The sequence below is a fragment of the Salmo salar genome, chromosome 10 (genome assembly GCF_965601325.2).
Source record: "Salmo salar chromosome 10, fSalSal1, whole genome shotgun sequence".
Classification (NCBI taxonomy): Eukaryota; Metazoa; Chordata; class Actinopteri; order Salmoniformes; family Salmonidae; genus Salmo; species Salmo salar.
Window position 1 is genome coordinate 56,564,796 of NC_138300.1, and position 24,281 is coordinate 56,589,076.

The following is a 24,281-nucleotide window of genomic DNA, read 5'->3' on the forward strand; positions in this document are numbered from 1 at the left end:
CCGTCAAGATCTACCAGCATGTTCCCGTGTTTCCTGCACTCTAATTTTGGGTTTTCATAGCCTTCCCAGTTCTGACCTTTCTGCCTGTCCTGACCCTGATCCTGCCTGCCGTTTTCTACCTGCCTGACTCTGATTTGGATTACGACTCTTTACCTGCTTTGACCTACTTTTTGCCTGCCCCTTATATTATAATAAACTCTGAGACTCGTACTATCCGCCTCCTGGGTCTGGACCCGAGCCTTGATACCAGCACTCTATTCTGAAATGTTTTATGAATATGGGCCCAGAGGTCTCCAGGTCAGGTCAGAGGTCAACCCTGCCCTGTGCAATTGTGTCCTGGACTTCCTGACGGGCCGCCCCCCAGGGTGGTGAAGGTAGGAAACAACATCTCCACTTCGCTGATCCTCAGCACTGGAGCCCCACTAGGGTGTGTGTTCAGCCCTCTCCTGTACTCCCTATTCACCCATGACTGCGTGGCCATGCACGCCTCCAACTCAATCATCAAGTTTGCAGACGACACAACAGTAGTAGGCTTGATCACCAACAGCGACGAGGCAGACTTTCGGGAGGAGGTGAGGGCACTCGGAGTGTGGTGTCAGGAAAACAACCTCTCACTTAACGTCAACAGAACATAGGAGATGATCGTGGACTTCAGGAAACAGCAGAGGGAGCACGCCCCAATCCATATTGACGGGACAGCAGTGGAGAAGGTGGAAAGTTTCAAGTTCCTCTGCGTACACATCACAGACAAACTGAAATGATCCACTCACAACCTCAGGAGGATTCCAGAAATTTGGCTTGTCATCTAAAACCCTCACCGCCTGGTACGGCCATTGACCGCCCACAACCGCAGGGCTCTCTAGAGGGTGGTGCGGTCTGCACAACGCATCACCGGGGGCAAACGACCTGCCCTCCAGGACACCTGCAGCACCCAATGTCACAGAAAGGCCAAAAAGATCATCAAGGACATCAACCACCCGAGCCACTGCCTGTTCGCCCTGCTACCATCCAGAAGGCGAGGTCAGTACAGGTGCATCAAAGCTGGGACCGAGAGACTGAAAAATAGCGTCCATCTCAAGGCCATCAGGGTAGCGCCAGGGTAGCCTACTGGTTAGAAAGGTACCAATCTGTCGTTCTGTCCCTGAACAAGGCAGTTAACCCACTGTTCCTAGGCCGTCATTGAAAATAAGAATTTGTTCTTAACTGACTTGCCCTAGTTAAAAAAAAGTTAAATAAAGGTTAAAAAAAATCTGACTGTTAAACAGCTGTCACTAACATAGAGAGGCTGCTGCCAACATACAGACATGAAATCATTGGCACACTTTAATAATGTTTACATATCTTACATTACTCATCTCATATGTATAGACTGTATTTTATACCATCTATTGCATCTTGCCTACGCCGCTCGGTCATTGTTCATTCATATATTTATATGTATATATTCTTATTCCATCCCTTACTTAGATTTGTGTGTATTAGGTCGTTGTTGTGGAATTGTTAGATTACTTGTTAGATATTACTGTACTGTCAGAACTAGAAGCACAAGCATTTCGTGACACTTGCAATAACATCTGCTAACCATGTGTATGTGACCAATAAAATTAGATTTGATTTGATTTGAGGCTCTATGTGGAGACAAGGCCCCTTCTGGGCGATTTCCTGCCCTGTGGGTCCTCTCATGCCTTTCTTACTCTCTACAACCAAACCCTAGGCTGTTAAGCCAGAGCATTTTAAAAATGGTGGGAGGCAAGGCGGATGTCTGGATAGATTATACCTCTGTAGCTTGGATGTCTGGATGTGAGCCAGCTCGACAGGTAGAGACTAGTCTCCCTCATACTCCATATTCCCATCATTTTTACAGTTAGTCTGCTAGTGTGCAGACATTGGCTGAATCAGGTTCACAGAGAGAGAGACTATACGGGCCTGTGCTGATGCACTATGTTATGTCTGATAGACTAGACTGACTGTTTCATTGTGCTGAACTCAGGGAAAGGGATAACAACATACTGTGAGACAACTGCTACGGAGAACACTGTGGATTTGGACTGTCAGAACCCAAGGTGAGTTTGGGAACCCTGCGGCTGCTGTTTATAACACTGAGTACTGAGCCACATACTAGACGGCTTTACCCCTCAGAGTCCTCAGTCAAGAATCAGCATTGATTGATAGCTGCAGATGTGATATGAATTCAGGTGCAATAGGGTGTACAATAATTAAAGCTATATCTTTAATTCTATAGCTACCACCAAAATGTGTTCTGGCTGTACTTAATCAACAGTAATTACAGTTAAGAACTCAGCAGTAAAGTTGTGTTGGTTGTTTTGTAGCTGAAGTTCATGTCATACTATCCACTTTTTTTTCAAAGAGGCTACTGTTATTTTTAGTCAAATGTTTAGATCCAAGGACACACATGAAAACATTCACTTTCCCTGCCTATCTTATCTCCTGTACTACTTCCTTAGTGAGCGTATAAAAGAGATGCACCCACTGGGTCCATGGACTTACTATTATTATCCTGTCTATGTGGTAGGGTGAAACAGGGCGTTGTGTATTACTATGCTAATATCCTGTCTATGTGGTAGGGTGAAACAGGGCGTTGTGTATTACAATGCTAATATCCTGTCTATGTGGTAGGGTGAAACAGGGCTTTGTGTATTACTATGCTAATATCCTGTCTATGTGGTAGGGTGAAACAGGGCTTTGTGTATTACTATGCTAATATCCTGTCTGTGTGGTAGGGTGAAACAGGGCTTTGTGTATTACTATGCTAATATCCTGTCTATGTGGTAGGGTGAAACAGGGCTTTGTGTATTACTATGCTAATACAGTAGTCATTGGACTGGCTCTTGGCGCAGTAATTGTCTAATTTTGTAGCAGTGTTTTTAGATATTGACAAAGCCACTGAACTTTTGCTTTCATTTCATCTGATATCAGTATTGAATGGTATGACTCCCGTCCCAAGTACAGACACTAAGTACAGACACTAAGTACAGACACTAAGTTCAGACACTAAGTTCAGACACTAAGTACAGACACTAAGTACAGACACTCAGTACAGACACTCAGTACAGACACTCAGTTCAGACACTCAGTACAGACACTAAGTACAGACACTAAGTACAGACACTAAGTTCAGACACTAAGTTCAGACACTAAGTACAGACACTAAGTACAGACACTAAGTACAGACAATAAGTAAAGACACTCAGTACAGACACTAAGTACAGACACTAAGTACAGACACTAAGTACAGACACTCAGTACAGACACTCAGTTCAGACACTCAGTACAGACACTAAGTAAAGACACTCAGTATAGACACTCAGTTCAGACACTAAGTACAGACACTAAGTAAAGACACTAAGTACAGACACTAAGTACAGACACTCAGTACAGACACTCAGTACAGACACTCAGTACAGAAATCTCAGTACAGACACTCAGTACAGACACTCAGTACAGACACTAAGTAAAGACACTAAGTACAGACACTAAGTACAGACACTCAGTACAGACACTCAGTACAGACACTCAGTACAGAAATCTCAGTACAGACACTCAGTACAGACACTCAGTACAGACACTCAGTACAGACACTAAGTACAGACACTAAGTACAGACACTCAGTACAGACACTCAGTACAGAAATCTCAGTACAGACACTCAGTACAGACACTCAGTACAGACACTCAGTACAGACACTCAGTACAGACATCTCAGTACAGACACTCAGTACAGACACTCAGTACAGACACTAAGTACAGACACTCAGTACAGACACTCAGTACAGACACTCAGTACAGACACTAAGTAAAGACACATCCCAATGGGAACAGAGGTCAGTTCAACGTCTAGTTTGGATTTACATTAGATTGAGTTGTTAACTAACGTTTAATTAAACGTGAAATAAAGGTTAAAAGTTCAAAGTTGGGTGGGAAAAAAAGACAAAATGGCCTTACGTTGATGACTTTTAGCAAATCCAATCGGTTTTCCACATTGATACCACATCATCATATGGATTTTTGGGGGGGGTTGAAATCACAACCAGTATTTGCACAGTGGTATTGTATCTGTTTTGATCCACTTGATTTCTATCATACTGTGCAATGTATTTTTTCAGACTACATAAATGGTTATGTGAAAGTGTGGTCTGGAGATGGGGCTTGCAAGTCCATTCGTAATTGAAGATCTATTGTCCTTCTCTGTTATGTCTTGAACCTAAAATCTAATTAAGACAACAACAAAAAAGTATGTTTGGCCATAGAGAAGGGACTTATTTTAGCCTTCGTCACGAGTTTTGTTTTGTTTTGTTATTTAACAGTCTTTGAGCTCCGTAAATGAGAATGAAGCCATTGACTTACAGTACCAGTCAAATGTTTGGACACGCCTACTCATTCCAGGGTTTTTCTTTATTTGTACTATTTTCTACACAAGACTTGCCTAAAGCTCCCCAGTACCAGTTGAAAAAATGTATGGAAGTACTGCATATATGGCTTAGTAGAAAAGTTATTTTATATATACACAATCACCCAACCTCAACCCAATTGAGATGGTTTGGGATGAGTTGGACCGCAGAGTGAAGGAAAAGCAGCCAACAAGTGCTCAGCATATGTGGGAACTCCTTCAAGACTGTTAGAAAAGCATTCCAGGTGAAGCTGGTTGAGAGAATGCCAAGAGTGTGCAAAGCTGTCATCAAGGCAAAGGGTGGCTACTTTGAAGAATCTAAAATCTAAAATATATTTTGATTTGTTCAGCACTTTTTTGGGGGTTACTACATGATTCCATATGAGTTATTTCATATTTCATGTCTTCACTATTATTCTACAATGTAGAAAATAGAAAAAGTAAAGAAAAACCCTTGAATGAGTAGGTGTGTCCAAACTTAGGACTGGTACTGTACGTGCGATATCTCTGTCAAATCCAGCTACAGTATTTGTTTGCCTTCAGCTCAATGCACTTACCGTTCCTACATGTACATGTATTTTAAAAGTGAGAGGAATAGAGGGGCTCCCGAGTGGCTCAGTGCTAGAGATCCTGTTTCGAGTCCAGGCTCTGCCACGACCGGGAGACCCATGGGGTGGCGCGCAATTGGCCCAGCGTCGTCCGGGTTAGGGGAGGTTTTGGCCGGCAGGGATGTTTTTGTCCCATTGCGCACTAGCGACTCCTGTGGCGGGTCAGGCACAATGCACGCTGACACGGTTGCCAGGTGTACAGTGTTTCCTTCGACACATTGGTGCGGCTGGCTTCCGGGTTAAGCGGGCATTGTGTCTAGAAGCAGTGTGGCTTGGCTGGGTTGTGTTTTGGAGGAAGCACGGCTCTCGACCTTCACCTCTCCCGAATCTGTACGGGAGTTGCAGCGATGGGACAAGACTGTAACTACCAATTGGATACCGGGGAGAAAAAGGAGTAAAAATAAATTAAATAAATAAAAAAATATTTACAAAAAAGGGAGAGGAATGAGGAGTTTTCTCTGGGGTAGTATGTATCTAGCATCTCAGAGTAGGAGTGGAGATCTAGGATCAGGTCCCTCCCGTCAATGAAATATGTGATCTAAAATGAAAACTGATCCTAACTCAGCCCTCTTCCTCTGAGGCGATTCATGCATATGGCTTCTCTACACAAAGACCTATTCACAAAAGTGCCGGCTAATTGCTTCCGCAGATGCAAAACTCCATTAGCTCATTCTGAGGGAACTAACCCAGCTGTTCACACCCAGCCACACCAGGCCATTTCACAGTTAAATTCCTCTGTTATTAGCTTTTAATTGAGGGGGTTGGGTTGGAAGCTCCAGGCTACCATAAAATGTTTACCGAAAGATGTAATGTCTCTGTTTACATCCCAAATGGCACCCTATTCCCTAGCTAGTGCACTACTTTTCACCAGAGCTCTATGCACTACATAGGGAATAGGGTGTGATTTGGAACGTATCCTATGACTGTCATTAGAACAGTTGCCAACAAGCAGGGGCAGGGTGAGATCGGCTGTCTGTTACAGTTCCTGGTTGTAAAACTGTGTTGACTGTACAGGCCACTTGCAGGTTTCCTCTGTGGAACTTAGTGGGGGAAGGGACTTTCTGTCCTCTTTCAAATTTGTTATTTAAAAAATATATATATATATTTAACCTTTATTTAACTAGGCAAGTCAGTTAAGAAAAATGTCTTCTTTAGAATGACGGCCTACCAAAAGGCAAAAGACCTCCTGCGGGGACGAGGGCTGGGATAAAAAATAAAAATACACTTAATAAAAATATAGGACAAAACACACATCACGACAAGAGAGACAACACAACTCTACAAAAAGAGAGACCTAAGACAACAACATAGCAAGGCAGTAACATAGCATGACAGCAATACCTATTGCTACCTACAATACCTACAAAGACCCAGTCACTTCATACAAGGAGCCAGTCACCTCATACACAGAGCAAAACTCCTCATACACGGAGCCAATCACCTCATACAGGGAGCCAGTCACTTCATACACGGAGCCAGTCACCTTATACAGGGAGCCAGTCACTTCATACACGGAGCCAGTCACCTCATACACTGAGCCAGTCACCTCATACACAGAGCCAGTCACCTCATACACGGAGCCAGTCACCTCATACACGGAGCCAGTCACCTCATACACAGAGCCAGTCACCTCATACACAGAGCCAAACTCCTCATACACAGAGCCAGAAACCTCATACACGGAGCCAGTCAACTCATACACAGAGCCAGTCACCTCATACACAGAGCTAGTCACCTCATACACGGAGCCAGTCACCTCATACACGGAGCCAGTCACTTCATACACGGAGCCAGTCACCTCATACACGGAGCCAGTCACCTCATACACGGAGCCAGTCACCTCATACACTGAGCCAGTCACCTCATACATAGAGCCAGTCACCTCATACACTGAGCCAGTCACCTCATACACAGAGCCAGTCACCTGATACACGGATTCAGTCACCTCATACACAGAGCCAGTCACCTCATACACGGAGCCAGTCACCTCATACACTGAGCCAGTCACCTCATACACAGAGCCAGTCACCTCATACACAGAGCCAGTCACCTTATACACGGAGCCAGTCACCTCATACACGGAGCCAGTCACCTCATACACGGAGCCAGTCACCTCATACACAGAGCCAGTCACCTCATACACAGAGCCAGTCACTTCATACACAGAGCCAGTCACCTCATACAGGGAGCCAGTCACCTCATACACGAAGCCAGTCACCTCATACACGGATTCAGTCACCTCATACACGGATTCAGTCACCTCATACACAGAGCCAGTCACCTCATACACGGAGCCAGTCACCTCATACACGGAGCCAGTCACCTCATACACATTGTTTCTTCACATTCCTGTAGGTGTTTTTTGGAGATCCAAAAAGGTCTGCATGGGTACTGAGAACACATCAGGGCTCCTACCAACCTCTCTACTTCCTAAAGGCCCGTTTCCCTTCCGGGTTCCACCCAAACCCCAGCCCAGAAGGGAACGATGTCACGTGGCCACAGACACTGTAACTGTCCTGAACAGGAACACCTGTACAGGTGAAGCAGGGGACCATGGTCAGGAGAAGGGACAACTGACCAGGTACAAGTCCCTACCACCCCTCATCAATAGCCAGGGGGACTCTATTTCATCTGAAGTTATGAACTCTGGCTCTTCCAGGATCCAACCTGCATCTTCACCGACGCCTGTGGAGGAACAAGGGGCTTCCATCGGGTTCACACCTGTTCCAAAGCCTCGTCTCAGAGTCGGACCAACACCTGCAGAGGAACAATGGGCTTCCATCGGGTTCACACCTGTTCCAAAGCCTCGTCTCAGAGTCAGACCAACACCTGCAGAGGAACAATGGGCTTCCATTGGGTTCACACCTGTTCCAAAGCCGCCTCGTCTCAGAGTCGGACCAACACCTGCGGAGGAACAAGGGGCTTCCATCGGATTCACACCTGTTCCAAAGCCTCGTCTCAGAGTCAGACCAACACCTGCAGAGGAACAAGGGGCTTCCATCGGGTTCATACCTGTTCCAAAGCCTCGTCTCAGAGTCGGACCAACACCTGCAGAGGAACAATGGGCTTCCATCGGGTTCACACCTGTTCCAAAGCCTCGTCTCAGAGTCGGACCAACACCTGCAGAGGAACAATGGGCTTCCATCGGGTTCACACCTGTTCCAAAGCCTCGTCTCAGAGTCGGACCAACACTTAACCCACACAGCAGAGACTCTGGTAGGACCCTTCATTTATTAAACTATTGTGTCTTTACTGTGAGAGCTCTGGTAAGACTTCCAATGTATTCATTACAGACGGCGCATGAACTTGAAACTTACTAGTGAACACAGTACATTGGCATCTCTAATACTTTGATGGATACAGTATCATGACAGCTTTCTTGTTTCCATAACAGGTCTGGTAGCAGGACATATGGAGGAGCCCTTATGTTTACGCACCAACCCCGTCCAAAGACTTCCTCCCCCTAACAAGCTCCTCCCAACTTTAAAAATAAACAGTATTGTTCAGAGAATGGTCCACATGAACACTGAGAACAGAAACATTGGATACATGGTTGTCATTGACACTGAGGGCTCAGTAGCTGATTTGCATTATACACAGCTTCCAAGAGGCAGCCAGGAGAGGCTGAACACTGCTGTGACAGACAAGCTGAAAGCAAACTGCAGAGAGAAAAACGGATTATTAGAAACCTTGTGGCAGGAACGCAGACTGGTGCAAGAGAGCGGAATACTGCCGTACCTCAACAAGCAAGAGCTGCTGCTACAGGAGGTATACAGTATCATCAGTGTGTTTTCTATACTGTTAGTAAAACATTTATCTAAGCCTTTTTTTCCCAATAGGTGTCTTGTTCATTGTGATTGATGGACACCATTGTATGGATAACTGCATTGGATCTCTCACTCTTTCTCTCTCTCTCTCTCTGTCTCCCTCCCTCCTCTCCTTTTCTCTTCCTATCTCTGTCTTCCTCCCTCCTCTCCCTTTCTCTTCCTATCTCTGTCTCCCTCCCCCTCTCCCTTTCTCTCTCTCTCTGTCTCCCTCCCTCTCTCCCTTTCTCTCGCTCTCTGTCTCCCTCCCTCCTCTCCCTTTCTCTCTCTCTCTGTCTCCCTCCCTCTCTCCCTTTCTCTCGCTCTCTGTCTCCCTCCCTCCTTTCCCTTTCTCTCTCTCTCTGTCTCCCTCCCTCCTCTCTCTCATGTCCCAGAGTATGTATGAGGTGGTGACAACAGAGCAGTCCTACCTGGAGAGGCTGGGTGTCGCTGTGAACCATTTCATGAAGTCATCTACCCTGCGTCTAGCCCTGTCACCCAGAGACCACAAGTCTCTTTTCTCTAGTATTGCCAAGATCAGGGAGATTAGCCAGAAGTAAGCCAGCCTGTTGCACATTGGGCGCCAATCTAAGGGTGCAAGACTTCATTACTAGTCTTACCTGTACAAAGACCAATGCATTAGCTTGTTGTGCCTTTGAGGACTGATCTGAGAAGATCGTTGTGTTGTCAGATTTTTAGATGCGATGAAGAAGGAGCTAGAGTCTAACCTGCTATGTGACATGCTGTGTGATGTCATCCATCGCCACACCAGCAGCCACTTTGGTGCCTATGTGGACTACATCCGTAACATGCCTTACCAGGAACAGACCATGCACAACCTGGGGTATGTGAAGAAAATTGGTTAATATTGCCTCGGCTCTTTCCCAATTCCTCTTTACTTAAATCCTCTTTCCTCATCTTCTCCTCAAAAGACATTGGAGGAGATGGCTAGAGGGGAGGGACATGGGATGTTCTCATCCAATGCGATTTGTGAAGGATGCGAGGAGAGAGGATGCAAGGAATCAAGGAAAAACTTAATTTAGAAAGAGCCCTGGTCTCAGATGTGCTCATTGCATGTGTCAGTTGTATTGGTAGTATCACGTTTCGGGTATGATCCAGATGCAGACAGTGTAAAATAAACAAAAGTGTATTTCTAATACAGGGGCAGGCAAATGACAGGTCAAAGGCAGGCAGGGGTCAATAATCCAGAGAGCGTGCAAAGGGTCCAGAACGGCAGGCAGTCTCAGGGTCAGGGCAGGCAGGGGTCAATAATCCAGTTAGGTGGGGCAATGTACAGAACGGCAGGCAGGCTCAGGGTTTGCAGGATTCCACCCGGAAGGACAGATCTCGGGTGGACAGCCATACCTTCTGCCCGAGACGATACCGGGGAGCCGGGGTCCGGTGGCGATCCGCTTGTCGTCGATACCTGGATGTGGTCTTGAGGAGGGCCGAACGGGTTCTCCTCCAAGTATGACGACAGCAGCGGACAAACATCTGAGCAGAAGGTATGCCGACCTCTTCTTTCTGCTCAGGGAAGAGCTGGGGCTGATACCCCAGGGAACGGTAATAAATCCGTGGCAGAGCAGGGAAGGGTGTTGCGGGCGTATTCGACCCACACAAGCTGCTGGCTCCTGGTGGTGCGGAGACCAGGCAGCGCAGAGTAGTCTCAAGGTCCTGGTTGGCTCGTTTCGACTGGCCGTTGGACTGGGGGTGGAACCCTGAGGACAGGCTGGCTGATGACCCAATGAGGGTGCAGAACCCCTTCCAGAACCGGGACGAGGAGCCAGGGTGCTGTAGCCCCGGGTAAAGCGGCAGTAAAAGTTGGCGAAACACAGGAACCACTGCAGCTGTACTCTGGATGTAGGCTGAGGCCAATTCATCACCGCTCTCACCTTCCCGGGATCCATCTGTACGCTCCCTGCAGCGATGATGTAACCCAGAAAGGGGATGGTGGAGCGATGGAATTCGCACTTCTGCTTTTACAAAAAGCTGGTTCTCCAGGAGGCGTTGGAGAACCTGTCGGACGTGGAGGACGTGGTCTTGGGCAGAGTGGGAAAAGACGAGGATGTCATCGAGGTAGACGAAGACGAACCGGTTCAACATGTCGCTGAGAACATCATTAACCAGAGCCTGGAACACAGCAGGGATGTTGGTAAGGTCAAAGGGCATGACCAGGTATTCATAGCGGCCGCTGGCTGCGTTGAATGCAGTCTTTCACTCGTCCCCCCCGTGGAGCGGCTCAAAGGCCGAGGAGATGAGAGGTAGTGGGTAGCGATTCTTTTCCGTGATGTCATTAAGACCTCGGTAGTTGATGCACGGGCACAGGGTTTTGTCCTTCTTCTCCAAAAAGAAGAACCCTGCACCGGTGGGGGAGGCAGAAAGACGGATCAACCCAGCAGCTATGAACCCAGCAGTCCACAGTGTACACTACCGGTCAAAAGTTTTAGATCACCTACTCATTCAAGGGTTTTTCCTTATTTTTCCTATTTTCTATGTTGTGGAATAATAGTGAAGACATCAAAACTATGAAATAACACACATGGAACCATGTAGTAACCAAAAAAAGTGTTCAAGAAGAGGTGAATCGGCAGCCTTTGGAGACTCTCGGAGGAACTTGGGTAGCCTCGGGTTCTCTCGGCAACGGAGCCGTCGGGGATTTCCGGGATACCTCAGAAGCGAGGTGGATTCCTTGGACAGGTGAGTGAAATCGAATCTCCTCTCCTTCCTTTCTTCCTGTAGTCGGCCATCGATCAGAATGGTCAAGGCGATGAGCGAATCGAGATCCGTCGGTAACCGAAGGGTAACAGCCGGGTAACCGAAGGGCTGGGAGGTTACCGTCGTGGTAGCGTGCATACTAGACAACCCACGAAATTGTTCCAGCAATGTGTTCAATGCTTGGTCGTGGCATTCGGCTAAGGTCTGCAACTCCTCGTGCCTTCCAATGGTGGCTCCTTGGGAGGAGAGGGCGTTGTGGAGCTGGTCCGAGTCTGCTGGGTCAGTCATGGCGAGTTCGTACTATCACGTTTCAGGTATAACCCAGATGCAGACAGTGTCGAAGAAACAACAGTTTATTTCTAATACAGGGGCAGGCAAACGACAGGTCAAAGGCAGGCAGGGGTCAATAATCCAGGGAGGGTGAAAAGGGTCCAGAACGGAAGGAAGTCTCAGGGTCAGGGCAGATAGGATTCAATAATCCGGTTAGGTGGGGTAAGGTACAGAACGGCAGGCAGGCTCAGGGTCAGAGCAGATAGGATTCAATAATCCAGTTAGGTGGGGTAAGGTACAGAACGGCAGGCAGGCTCATGGTCAGGGCAGGCAGAATGATCAAAACCAGGAAGGACTAGAAAACAGGAGCAGGGAAACTGACAGGAACAGGGGAAGAAACACTGGTAGGTTTCAGAAACAAAACAAACTGGCAACAGACAAACAGAAAACACAGGTATAAATACACAGGGGATAATGGGGAAGATGGGCGACACCTGGAGGGAGGTGGAGACAAGCACAAAGACAGGTGAAACAGATCAGGATGTGACAGGTAGTGGGACAGGACAGAGCATTATTGATACTGTAGTGTATTATGCTACAACAGAGATTTTGTTTATATCTGTTTTGTAACTCTAATGCGTCCCTGAGCAGGAGGGAGAACCCCCAGATCATGGAAATATTAAGGAAGTTACAAGACGACCAACGCTGTTATCGTCTGCCCCTGAAGTCCTTCCTGGTCCTTCCCTTTCAGAGGATCACACGACTCAAGATCCTCATAGAGGTGAGAGGTGTAGAGATGTTACATTGTACCCTATTAAATAAATATGACCTGGTACTGCCATTATGCAAGATAATGCAGATTCATATTGACTGTACTCCTGTTCCTAGAACATTTTGAAGAGTACAGAGCGGGGGTCAGAGAGGCAGGCGTCTGCAGAGAAAGCGCTGAGAGCACTCATAAAGGTATACAACTTTTCACCTATTATTACCTGTCAGTGCAATGAGATTGAGCCTGTAACCTCATAGAAATATGTTGGAATTTTAAATGATGACGGCCTCTCTTTTAAATTGCATATTCAACAACTTACAAAAAAAAATTAAGCTTAAATTGGGATTTTATTTTAGGAATAAGGCCTGTTTTTCTTTTGAAACCAGAAGGAGGCTAGTATCAGCTACATTTATGCCTTTACTAGACTATGGGGATATTTTATATGTGAATGCTTCTGCTCAGTGTTTGAGATCAATTGACACCCTTTACCATGGCACTTTGAGATTTATTTTAAAATGCAAAACCTTTACGCACCACTGCACTTTGTATACCAGGGTTGGCTGGCCTTCTCTAGTCACTCGTAGGCTCAGTCACTTGTATACTTTTATTTACAAAGCCATTTTTGGTTTACTACCATTTTATTTGGGCAGTTTTATTGTTCAGAAATGTGGTGGGTACTCTCTTCATTCGCTGGACTTTATCCTGCTAACTGTTCCAAATGTCTGAACTGAATTTGGTAAAAGGGCTTTTATGTACTCTGCGCCATCGTCTTGGAATGCCTTACAAAATACTTTTAAACTGGAAGAACTTGTCCCAATTGGTATTTTTAAATCACTGATGAATGATCTTGAGACTGATTCCCTGACATGTCAATGTTTTTAATTTGCTGTTTTTTATTTTGTTATACTCTTGTGAATTCTATGGTTTTTACTAGATTACTTGTAGTTTTTCATGTTGTTTGTCTGTAATTTTTGTAATGACTTGGTGCTGCCTATCTTGGCCAGGACGCTCTTGAAAAAGAGATTTTAAATCTCAGTGAGCCCTTCCTGGTTAAATAAAGGTTAAATAAATTAAAAATAAATACATTGCAATTAAGGCTGTTGCGGTGACCATATTACCGCCACATTGGTGGTCACGAGTCATGAAGGGAGTCAAATTCCACATGACCGTTTAGTCACGGTAACTAGGCTTCTCCAAGCTCTGATGCTGCTGATGGTCATTAGTAGCCTACCAAACTTTCTAACTGCCTGGTACTCAGCACACTCTATTGTCCCGCTAATCTCTCTGACATCAATGCAAATGTATTCGAAAATCGAATCAAACACTTCATGAGAGCCCATTAGCTCATGTTGTGCAACATTTCTATAGGCTATGCAATTGCGCGAGAAAACAGACTGATGGCCTCTATTAAAAAGAGGAGGTTCCCATCAGCATTCTATGGGCTAGGCCTACTATATTTATTTATCAATTTTCTTCATATTAAGCACATTGCTTATCTTTACTACAGGACGATAGCCTGCCTGGCTGGCATGAAAATGAACCACGGGAAAGCGTCCTTCATTCGGTATTTAAGTGCATAGATGACAGGTATTTTTCCCCGCTGCCCCTGTTTTGAGAAAGGTGCATGATTATGGTCCATTCTAAATCCAAACAAATTTCACACATATATTATTTAGTACATGTAAAGACAAGATTAAATCAAGAATAGGCTGATGGGTGACAATAAAGCCTATCGTTTGTGAATGATATATTATCACTTGTAAATGATGCCCAGCGGTAAAGCAAGAAACAATGCCTTTTTTGTGACTTTTTCTAATCATAGTCACACACCTCAAGTAGCCTAGCCCATAGGCCTATATGTTTTGATAAGGTTTGTATCACAACTAAAGTGGCCAAATAACTTCTTAAAATTAAAAATTTAGCACATTAATCCACTTTACAAGGGGTGTAGAGCCTAACTGGCATACATAAGCACCGTCAACTACTATGGGGAATAGTATATTGACATAGTGCTAGTGCTTTTGCTGTTCGTTAGGCCTACTCATCTTGTTTGCTGACGAAAAGTAAATGTGGACGGTTCTTCCAATATATTCAATATGCACCGCGGAATTGGACAAGGACGCACGCAGTTGTGCGTCCCTGATGTGTCTTTCTTCACTTGTAGCCTGTGAGAAAGACCCGATCACATGAGCCATGTGAGTGAGAGGTGCTTCTGAGCACCTTCAGGGATGAAGGGCACAATGCCACACTCTGGGTCAAGGGCACAACCGCCACTGGTCGCAAAAAGCATGGATCTTTTTAGGGTGCATTACGGCCACACAAAGGGGACGTTTGTGTCTCATCGAGTCTCATCGAGTCTCGTCATTCAGCCTTACAGCGTATTAAAAATCTAAACATATAGCCCAACGTTTGTAGAACAACTAAAGTTACATTAATTACTTTAAATGAAGCAAATAGGAGGACCTATTTCTTTATTAACCGCTCAACACAGAATAGCCACGTGTTCACTCCCTCATCGTTTGGAGAAAATATTCTTTCTATTTTATTCAGCTTTGTTCAATTGTATTCTTTTTACTATAATATAAAATAATGCTACAGAATTCTAAGCACATCTTGACTGCTAAATGAACTAGTGTAGCCCACAGCCATATGGTATAGCCACATCAGGAATTAACATAAGGACAACTCAGAGTATGTGATTCTGTTCTTCTGAAATAGACAACATTTTCTTCATATCATAATGTTTCTTTAGACCTGTCTAAAATAAATAAGGGATTTATTGTGACGGTGTAGGCTTTATTAAATTGATTTATTAGACTTTTTAAAATGTAGATGTTCCAAAGGTCTGTATCAGTGGCTTGTAGGCTATGTGTGTGGAAGCCAGGAGATGCTAAATGTGTTTATGTTAATTAACAGTCAATTACCGTGAGACCGACATTTATTTGCTTGACAATCACCGGCTGATGAAATTTTCATGACCGCCACAGCTCTAATTACAATACTTTATAATATTAGACACACAGGACGAACACAATTTCCACCCAATGGCATTGAGCGCATCATGCCCTCTGACCCCACAGGTAGTTGAGGCCTGCAATAGGGAGGTGGGGAGGATGAAGATGATGGAGGAAATCGTTCACATCGCCAACAAAACTGAGTTTGAATGCAAGGTGAAAAAAAATTACTAAATATACGATTTGTATTTTCAATTAAGTAGCAATAAATGGTGATAAAGGATAAATCAGTAGAGATCCGAGAATGAGATTTAACTAGAACTCTTAATCAAATCTTAAACACGTGTATTTTTCCCTCTTCAAGGCCCTGCCCCTGGTGTCTTCCTCTCGCTGGCTAGTGAGACAGGGGCAACTAGCTCAGCTGTCAGAGAAAGAGAACATCTTTGGTCACCGGAAGCTCTGTCACATCTACCTTTTCCTCTTCAATGACCTACTGCTGGTGACCACTAGGAAAAGGTCTGTGGGGGATGTATCATTACATTTTACATTTACATTTACATTTTAGTCATTTAGCAGACGCTCTTATCCAGAGCGACTTACAGTAGTGAATGCATACATTTCATTTAAAAAAAATTCTCCGTACTGGTCCCCCGTGGGAATCAAACCCACAACCCTGGCATTGCAAACACCATGCTCTACCAACTGAGCCACACGTATCATCTTACACTTACTATACAGTCTCCGTTTCAGTCTCAAGTTACAATACCACTGACTGTTATGATGTTGGTGTGCCTGATATTGTATCTCAGCATGGATCGGTTTGTGGTGCGGGATCATGTCCACCGTTCCCTGATAGAGGTGAGTGAAGGACTGGAGGAGAAGGAGGATTTGGTGTGTGCTTCACGAGAGAGGATGTTCTGCCTAGCTCTGCTGAAGAACCAGAGGGGAACAACATCTCAGTTCTTGCTGCAGGCCTCCACACAGTGAGTTTACCACATATCCTATAGATCAGCAAAACCACATCTTGGTCCCTGCTGCACCCACCTCCTAGTGAGTTAGTTTGCACATCCTAGATCAGACCAATGAAGCATATAACCACACAGAATATGTATATCTATGGATCAGACAGACAGTACTACTACACTAGCCCACATAAAAAATACTATAGTACTGTATACTATGGTATAAATACTGTAGTATTACTATATTTATATACTATAGTATTCACTGTAGGGTTTTTGCGGACATGCCTGTATTATACTGTAGTATTTATGGTCTACTATAGTATAAATACTGTAGTAGTAATATAGTTAATTGTGACGCGGAGTGGAACAGGGAAACCCAAGAGCAGACTCAGACGAGGAGACTGGGATGAAGTAACCAAGGTATTTATTGAAACACAGGGGGGAAGATGGAGTGCAGGCCAGGGGAAGCTTGGGGGGGGGGGGGGGGGGGGGGTGCTGGAAAGCAGGTGCGGAGGCTGAGGCTGGAGCAAGAGGGGTTGAGACAGGGTAAGCAGGTCCAGAGGGGAATCCAAGAGAATAGTAGAGTGGGGAATCCAGGGCAGAGTAGCAGGATGACGAGACGTGGGACTGGAGACAGGGACCAGAGTCAGAGCGGGCAGAACTGTAGAGATGAAAACCGTGTCAGGCAAGGAAAACAGGTTAACAGGAACTAAATAGTAACAAACGGCTAGAAACATAGACTGACTGAGCAGAGATTACGATCTGGCAGTGTGGAAGTGGCAGGACTGAGTATTTGTAGAGGTCTTGATTATGGAACAGATTGCAGCTGGTGGGGATCTGCTCTGACACCAGCACACCTGTCTCCACCCACACAATCACACACACACAGAGAGAGAGGGAGAGGGAGAGAGCACTGGAGGAGTGGCGGCAGGTCAAGGAGACACAGGATGAGCAGTACAAGGCGTGGCAGGAGCAGATGTAACAGTTAATAGTGTTTTTGTTTTATTATCTTTGACATACAGTATAAGTAGGGCCTTTTTCCTTGAGGAAACCTACTGGACAAATACTAAAAGAGCACATTTTCCATAACCTCTAGGTAGGTACAACTGTAGTCTGAACAAATAGTTCAGAGCTTCTGCTCTTTTCTATAACCCGTAGGGAACAGAATATATGATCTATACTTGGCATGCAAGTTTCTCACTTATGGGTGGCACAAATTGGGACATGGGGGAGCGGAATGGGTGGGGTAAATGAGAAATTAAAGAGTTTATTTTTATTTTTATATATATATATATTTTTTTTTTTTTCATTTTATCACAAATCAGGGCTCTAAATTGCGACACATATGCATGCTTATTAAGGACCTTAAATTGAGCCAATTTGATACAGCAGAAAAATAATCCTGCAGCAACAGGAAAAGTGAATTATTTGGATTGTAATTAATATAATTTTTTGTAGGGGTTGATAAATCTTTCTTAAGGGCAAATCAAGTCTGACATTTTGAAATGGAAATGACAAACTTTAGAAGCCTTTTTAAACCTTGAAAACACTTCATTCAAGTTTGCATTTCCTGCTGTGCAGGAAAATTCTTAGCAACAAAAGAGCAATACAATTAAAATCCTACATCTGTAAATTTTGATGTGGAATTTTTATTTTGTAGCACACACCTGGAAAAATATTCAACCTGATAACAAAATAAATGACAAAATTATATGTGTGCCATTGTGAGCAAGCAAAGTTGTTACATTTTTATCATAATTGTTTTGTGTCCAGTTTTCTCTGGCTGTTGTTACAACTGTATTATTATTTGAGCAGCGAACATAGTGAGCAGTCTATACATTCAGCAACTCTTGGAGGACAGACAGTAAGTTGATACAAATGCTTCTTTATTGTTAAATCAACACATTCACGCTTCAGCATTCATTAGAGATTTACAGTTGAAATTATTAAGGAGACTTTTATGTTTCAAAATGGTCTCCTATAGGGATTAACGACAAATCACAGTGGGAATACACAGCAAAAAAAATGTCTCCACCTCTAAGCTGTAAGACAAGCCATCTCTCCACACCATTCACCCCAGAAGCTGGAGTCCCTCAAGGTGTAGTCCTCAGCCCACTTCTATTAATTATCTACATCTCAGACCTTCTGTCTGACAAGTAGCACAATTTTGCCGACGGACGACTTCTGCTACTGGACCAGCTCCAAGTTTCCACAAGTAGCTTCCAAAGAAACTCAACAAGTGCATAGAAGAAATGAGAAAAGTGGTGAAACAAAGTGAAACTCAACCCTCAAAAGACACAGTGTGTCCTATTCACCAGAAACGCAAACCAAAGGAACCCATAACTCTCCAAATTAAATAATACAAACAGAAAAAGATGCAAAGTTTCTAGGGGTAACATTTCAAAGCAATATATTGTTGATGACCCATATTGGGAATGTTGAGAAAGAGGGACGGCAGAGGACTAATCACCTGAAAGCACTTTGTGGAAAGAATGGAGCATCAACAGAAACCATTTTAAAAGTATATTTTAGCTACATCAGATTACTCTTCGAGTACACACTACCCTCCTTGGATCACAGCCTTCACACCACAAATGAACTGACTGCAAAGAATCCAGAACCAAGAAATAAACTGCATTCAGCAGTGGTGTAAACTACTTAAGTAAAAATACTTTAAAGTACTACTTAAGTAGTTTTTTGGTGTATCTGTACTTTACTATTTATATTTTTGACAACTTTTACTTTTACTTCACTACATTCCTAAAGAAAATTATGTACTTTTTACTCCATACATTTTCCATGACACCCAATAGTACTCGTTACATTTTGAATGGCTAGCAGGACAGGAAAATTGTTAAATTCATGCGCTTATCAAGAGAACATCCCTGGTCATCCCTACTGCCTCTGATCTGGCGGACTCATTAAACACAAATGCTTTGTTTGTAACGGCTATCGTAGAGAGGGGACCAAAGCGCAGCGTGGTGAGTGTTCATGATTTTATTTCACTAATGAAACACTCAAACAAAATAACAAAACGAAAACAAGCCAATAGTTCTGTCAGGTACAGAAAACTAAACAGAAAACAACTACCCACAAACACAGGTGGGAAAAGGCTGCCTAAGTATGATTCCCAATCAGAGACAACGATAGACAGCTGCCTCTGATTAAGAACCACACTCGGCCCAAAACAAAGAAATACAAAACATAGAATGCCCACCCCACACCCTGACCTAACCAAATAGAGAAATAAACCGTCTCTCTCAGGTCAGGGCGTGACATTGTTTGTAAATTATGTCTGAGTGTTGGCGTGTGCCCCTGGCTATCCATAAATTTAAAAAAGAAAGAAAATGGTGCCATCTGGTTTGCTCAATATAGGGAATTTTAAATGATTTATACTTTTACTTTGATACTTAAGTATAAGGGCACAAGGCCAGACCCAGATGCAGACACGGGAGGCAAATGGTTTGAGACTTTGATATTTCTAAGTTTCCAAAAGGGTAGGCAAGAGAATGGTCATGGACAGGCAAAAGGTCAAAACCAGTTCGGAGTCCAGGAGGTACAGTGTGGCAGGCAGGCTCGAGGTCAGGGCAGGCAGTATGGTCAGGCAGGCGGGTACAGAGTCCAGAAAACAGGCAAGGGTCAAAACCGGGAGGACTAGCAAAAGAGAATAGAAAAAGCAGGAGCACGGGAAAAACACAATGGTTGACTTGAAACAGACAAGACGAACTGGCACAGAGAGACAGGAAACACAGGGATAAATACACTGGGGAAAATAAGCGTCACCTGTAGGGGGTGGAGACAATCACAAGGACAGGTGAAACAGATCAGGGCGTGACACTTTTAAGTATATTTTAGCAATTACATTTACTTTGATACTTAAGTATATTTAAAACCAAATACTTTTAGACTTTTACTCAAGTAGTATTTTACTCTGTGTACTTTCCGACCAACCTTTTACTGTTTACTAATAAGTTTATGCTATTTATTAAGTACCCTACCCTAGTCCTTACCCTAACCCAGTTTCGTATCTATATCCTCCAACGCAGGGTTCGCATCCTTCTTTCCTTTTATTAACGCTCACTAACTTGTTGTTACCAATAACATCTTACTATCTTGTTGTTACCATAATTAACATCTTACTAACTTGTTATTTCCACTAACATCTTACTAACTTGTTGTTACCAATAACATCTTACTAACTTGGTATTACCATAATTAACATCTTACTAACTTGTGATTACCATAATTAACATCTTACTAACTTGTTATTACCATAATTAACATCTTACTAACTTGTTATTTACATTTACATTTAAGTCATTTAGCAGACGCTCTTATCCAGAGCGACTTACTAACTTGTTATCACCACTAACATCTTACTAACTTACCAACGGGGCGGCAGGTAGCCTAGTGGTTAGAGCGTTTGGCCAGTAACCGAAAGGTTGCAAAATCAAATCCCCGAGCTGACAAGGTAAAAATCTGTTGTTCTGCCACTGAACAAGGCAGTTAACCTACTGTTCCCCAGTAGGCCGCCATTGTAAATAAGAATTTGTTCTTAACTGACTTGCCTAGTTAAATAAAGGTAAAATAAATGTAAAATAAAAAACTTGCTATTATGACCAACATCTTACTAACTTGTTATTACCAGAATTAACACATTTTTGTTTATCTCTTTACTTCTTATAATCTTTTAACTTATTCGTTTCTTTTAATTAAAATCAGTTTGGGAAACGAGCCAATCACGCTTTTGTGATCCACAAACACTCCATAAGCATCTTTTAAGACCAAGCCTTGACTTAACCAAGCCCTCCCTCTTTGCCCCCTGCCTGCCTTGCCTCCTCCCTCTCATTTCATGAGATGATATTGATAGAAAAGAGCAGAGGCTCTGAACTATCCAATCAGGCCCCAGTCCAGCCAGGCACCTGTAAAATACACCTCAGTCCTGATGAAGGCTGAGGCTGAGTGAGATAGCAGAAGTGTTCACTTCCCTTGAAACCTGTGAGAAGCTTGATTAAGGGAAAGTGACTGGCTTTGCAGTACCGCAGCTTCTGAGTACCATAGACTATAAAGCACAGCTCATTTTTCTGGTGCTAAATAATGTTTGGTGCAGCTAGCTTTTTTAGTTGGCAGCACCAGTGCTACCAATAGAGAAAAATGTTTTAGAGCCCTGAGTGTGACAGTTTTACTTCTTGTCTTCCGCTGCTGTAGAGCAGAGAAGATAACTTGGATGGAGGTGTTGAGTCGTCGAGAGGACGGGATGGAAGGAATCTATGAAGAATGGGGTGAGTGTCATTCAGGGACCTTATCTTTCTACCAACAGATAACTCAGGAATAAATTAGATTGGACCCTGATCGTGTTTTTGCCTCTAAATGGAAATTGCACAGGCCTACTGTACTGTCAGATTATCTCAAAGGCCATGTTGTTTCTCTTCTTTCCACTAGAGGTCAGAACACTCAACTATATACGGCAGAGATTTAGTACGAATTATTCAGGTTCCATAGGCATCCTCAATGGGACTTCTGTTTATTCATTCATTATTGTGTTTAAAACAAATAACAACACATATTATAAGGTGTAATGCACATTTATAAACACACATATTTAGAACCTTAAACACGTTGCCTGTCTCAGACTGTCCTCAGGTACGATGCACTGAGGTCTACGTAGCACAGCAGCCAGGGGAACTGAGTATACAGCTGGGTGATACCATCAATGTTATACAGAAAACTACTGATGGTAGGTTATGTGGACCAGAAAATCATGACAGTGTTCTTCACTCAGGTACTACTACTCTACCGGGTACAGCCAGAGGAGGATGGGGCCACCCCCGCTGAGTCTAGTACCCATAGAAATCCTATTAAATTACTACAGGGTCTATGTCATAAACCCTCAAAGTACCCGAATTGGGTGAGAATGGCAGCCATCTTGGTCAGAGGGAAATCCAAAACCAGTCTATTTGGATTGAATGGCAGTAAAGGAATAGGTCATGCATTTCCTGCTTTTACTCACGCAGGACAATAAAAGTAAGGCATGTGATATATCAGAAATTGAATAATGGAATTAAAGTCAACCTAAAATATTGATATATAATTATAAATACAGTTTAAATGGGTTGTATACCAATTTTCTGTAAATAGCCTCTAAAATATATGTAAACAGACTATAATGTCTCAGATGTAGTTTTCTTTGAATGCTGTGAGTGCTGTTATATGATACAATATCAGTACTTGTTGCATTTACAACTTGTCTAAGTCCTATCATCAACTGGATTGACTGTATTGTTTGAACAGAATGTTGGGGGCTGGGAGTCCCATTGGGAGGCGCACAATTGGCCCAGCATCGTCTGGGTTAGGCCGTGGTAGACCGTCATTGTAGATAAAAAAATATATATATATTGATTAGCTAGCTAATACACATACAGTGCAGATAAATTCTTCACATTCATTGTTTTACACAATATCTTATCACAGCACTGGCAAACCATGGTTGACCAACTCCCTGACCAACATGGCTGACTTTTGGACCATCATAAGAAGGTTCCATGCTAATATTCTAACTCCTAATTCTAAGATAGTTCTTCTCAAGGTGTATTCCTTCTACAGAGTTTTTTCCCTTGCCACTGTGCTTCTGCTTGCCCTTTGAGGTATAGGGTATAGGTCGGGTTACTGTAAAGCACTTTAGGACAATTTCCTGTGGATGTAAAAAAGGGAAATATAAATCAATGTGATTTTACAGGTTAATTTGCTTTTTCCAATCTCAGTACTGCTTGTATCATGTCTAGCAAGTCCATCTTCATACCCCCCACTAACAACATGTCTCGCTATCCCAGGTTTCTTAGAGGGCAGGAGACTTGTGGACGGTGAGCGGGGCTGGTTCCCGGATTACTGTGCGGTGCAGGTCACCAATGAGTACATCCAGAGAAAACACCTCAGGCAGCGCTACCATGTTTTAAAGACTGCCAACCGCATCCTGAACCGACGGCAGACTGTTCCCCAGGCAACTGCCTGCTTCAGATAGGAAGGGTCTTTCTGAACGAGGGCTGCATCCCAAATGGCACCCTATCTATCCCTTATATTAGGGCATTCACACCTGATTCTAATAATTAGATGGTTGATAAACTGAATTAGGTTACTTACAACTAGGGTTGGATTGAAAACCTACAGGAGGGTAGCTCTCCAGGAACATGGTTAGAAAGTCCTGGTGTAAACCTACAGGAGGGTAGCTCTCCAGGAACATGGTTAGAAAGCCCTGGTGTAAACCTACAGGAGGGTAGCTCTCCAGGAACAGGGTTGGAAAGCCCTGGTGTAAACCTACAGGAGGGTAGCTCTCCAGGAACAGGGTTGGAAAAACCCTGCATGATGCACTTCTTCTGATCAGGGCCAATAGGGCTTTGGTCAAAAGTAGTGCACTATATAGGGAAAAGGTTGCCATTTGGGATGCAGTTGAGATATGAGTCACTGTCTTGATGTATTTCAGTCAGTTGATAATGTTCAGCTATTAATTTACTCTGAACCTAACTGTTTATTCTTACTATGTTTCTTATTTTGTTTATACACATTTTATTTCATTGAACTGACATACGACAGAATATCATTATAACTTACTGCAATTTAATTCTTTATGAAAATAAACTACAACGTATGAAATTGATTTGATTAATAACCGCACTATTTCTTATAATATTCCATATATGAGATTAACCAATTACAATAACTTCCTTGGTTACTTTTCATCCAATCAAGATTTGTAAGGTAATTCCATAAATTCCCATATTCACCAATCGTAAAGG

At 43.6% G+C, this 24,281-nt stretch overlaps 1 protein-coding gene and 1 non-coding gene across 2 annotated transcripts; one reads left to right on the forward strand and one right to left on the reverse strand.

Annotated features, from left to right (window-relative positions):
* Positions 1-1,898: 1,898 nt before the first annotated feature.
* Positions 1,899-24,142, forward strand: LOC106560642 (ephexin-1). Its single transcript, XM_014123714.3, has 13 exons — positions 1,899-2,063; positions 7,371-8,231; positions 8,410-8,783; positions 9,214-9,374; positions 9,510-9,662; positions 12,455-12,584; positions 12,692-12,766; positions 15,653-15,742; positions 15,891-16,042; positions 16,336-16,509; positions 21,700-21,773; positions 22,124-22,228; positions 23,322-24,142. The coding sequence occupies exons 2-13, from the start codon at positions 7,400-7,402 to the stop codon at positions 23,507-23,509; spliced, it is 2,508 nt and encodes an 835-aa protein (XP_013979189.1). The 5' UTR covers positions 1,899-2,063; positions 7,371-7,399; the 3' UTR covers positions 23,510-24,142.
* On the reverse strand, positions 17,520-17,573 carry LOC123724971 (U7 small nuclear RNA). The gene has a single exon (XR_006757448.1). It is a non-coding gene; the product is annotated as a U7 small nuclear RNA (small nuclear RNA).
* Positions 24,143-24,281: the final 139 nt, after the last annotated feature.

Excerpts from the sequence above, each read along its gene's own strand:
- LOC106560642 (XM_014123714.3), top strand. The coding sequence starts at position 7,400 with ATGGGTACTGAGAACACATCAGGGCTCCTACCAACCTCTCTACTTCCT. Across the intron at positions 9,663-12,454 it reads CAGACCATGCACAACCTGGG|GAGGGAGAACCCCCAGATCA; the intron begins GTATGTGAAGAA and ends GTCCCTGAGCAG. Across the intron at positions 15,743-15,890 it reads AAACTGAGTTTGAATGCAAG|GCCCTGCCCCTGGTGTCTTC; the intron begins GTGAAAAAAAAT and ends TCCCTCTTCAAG.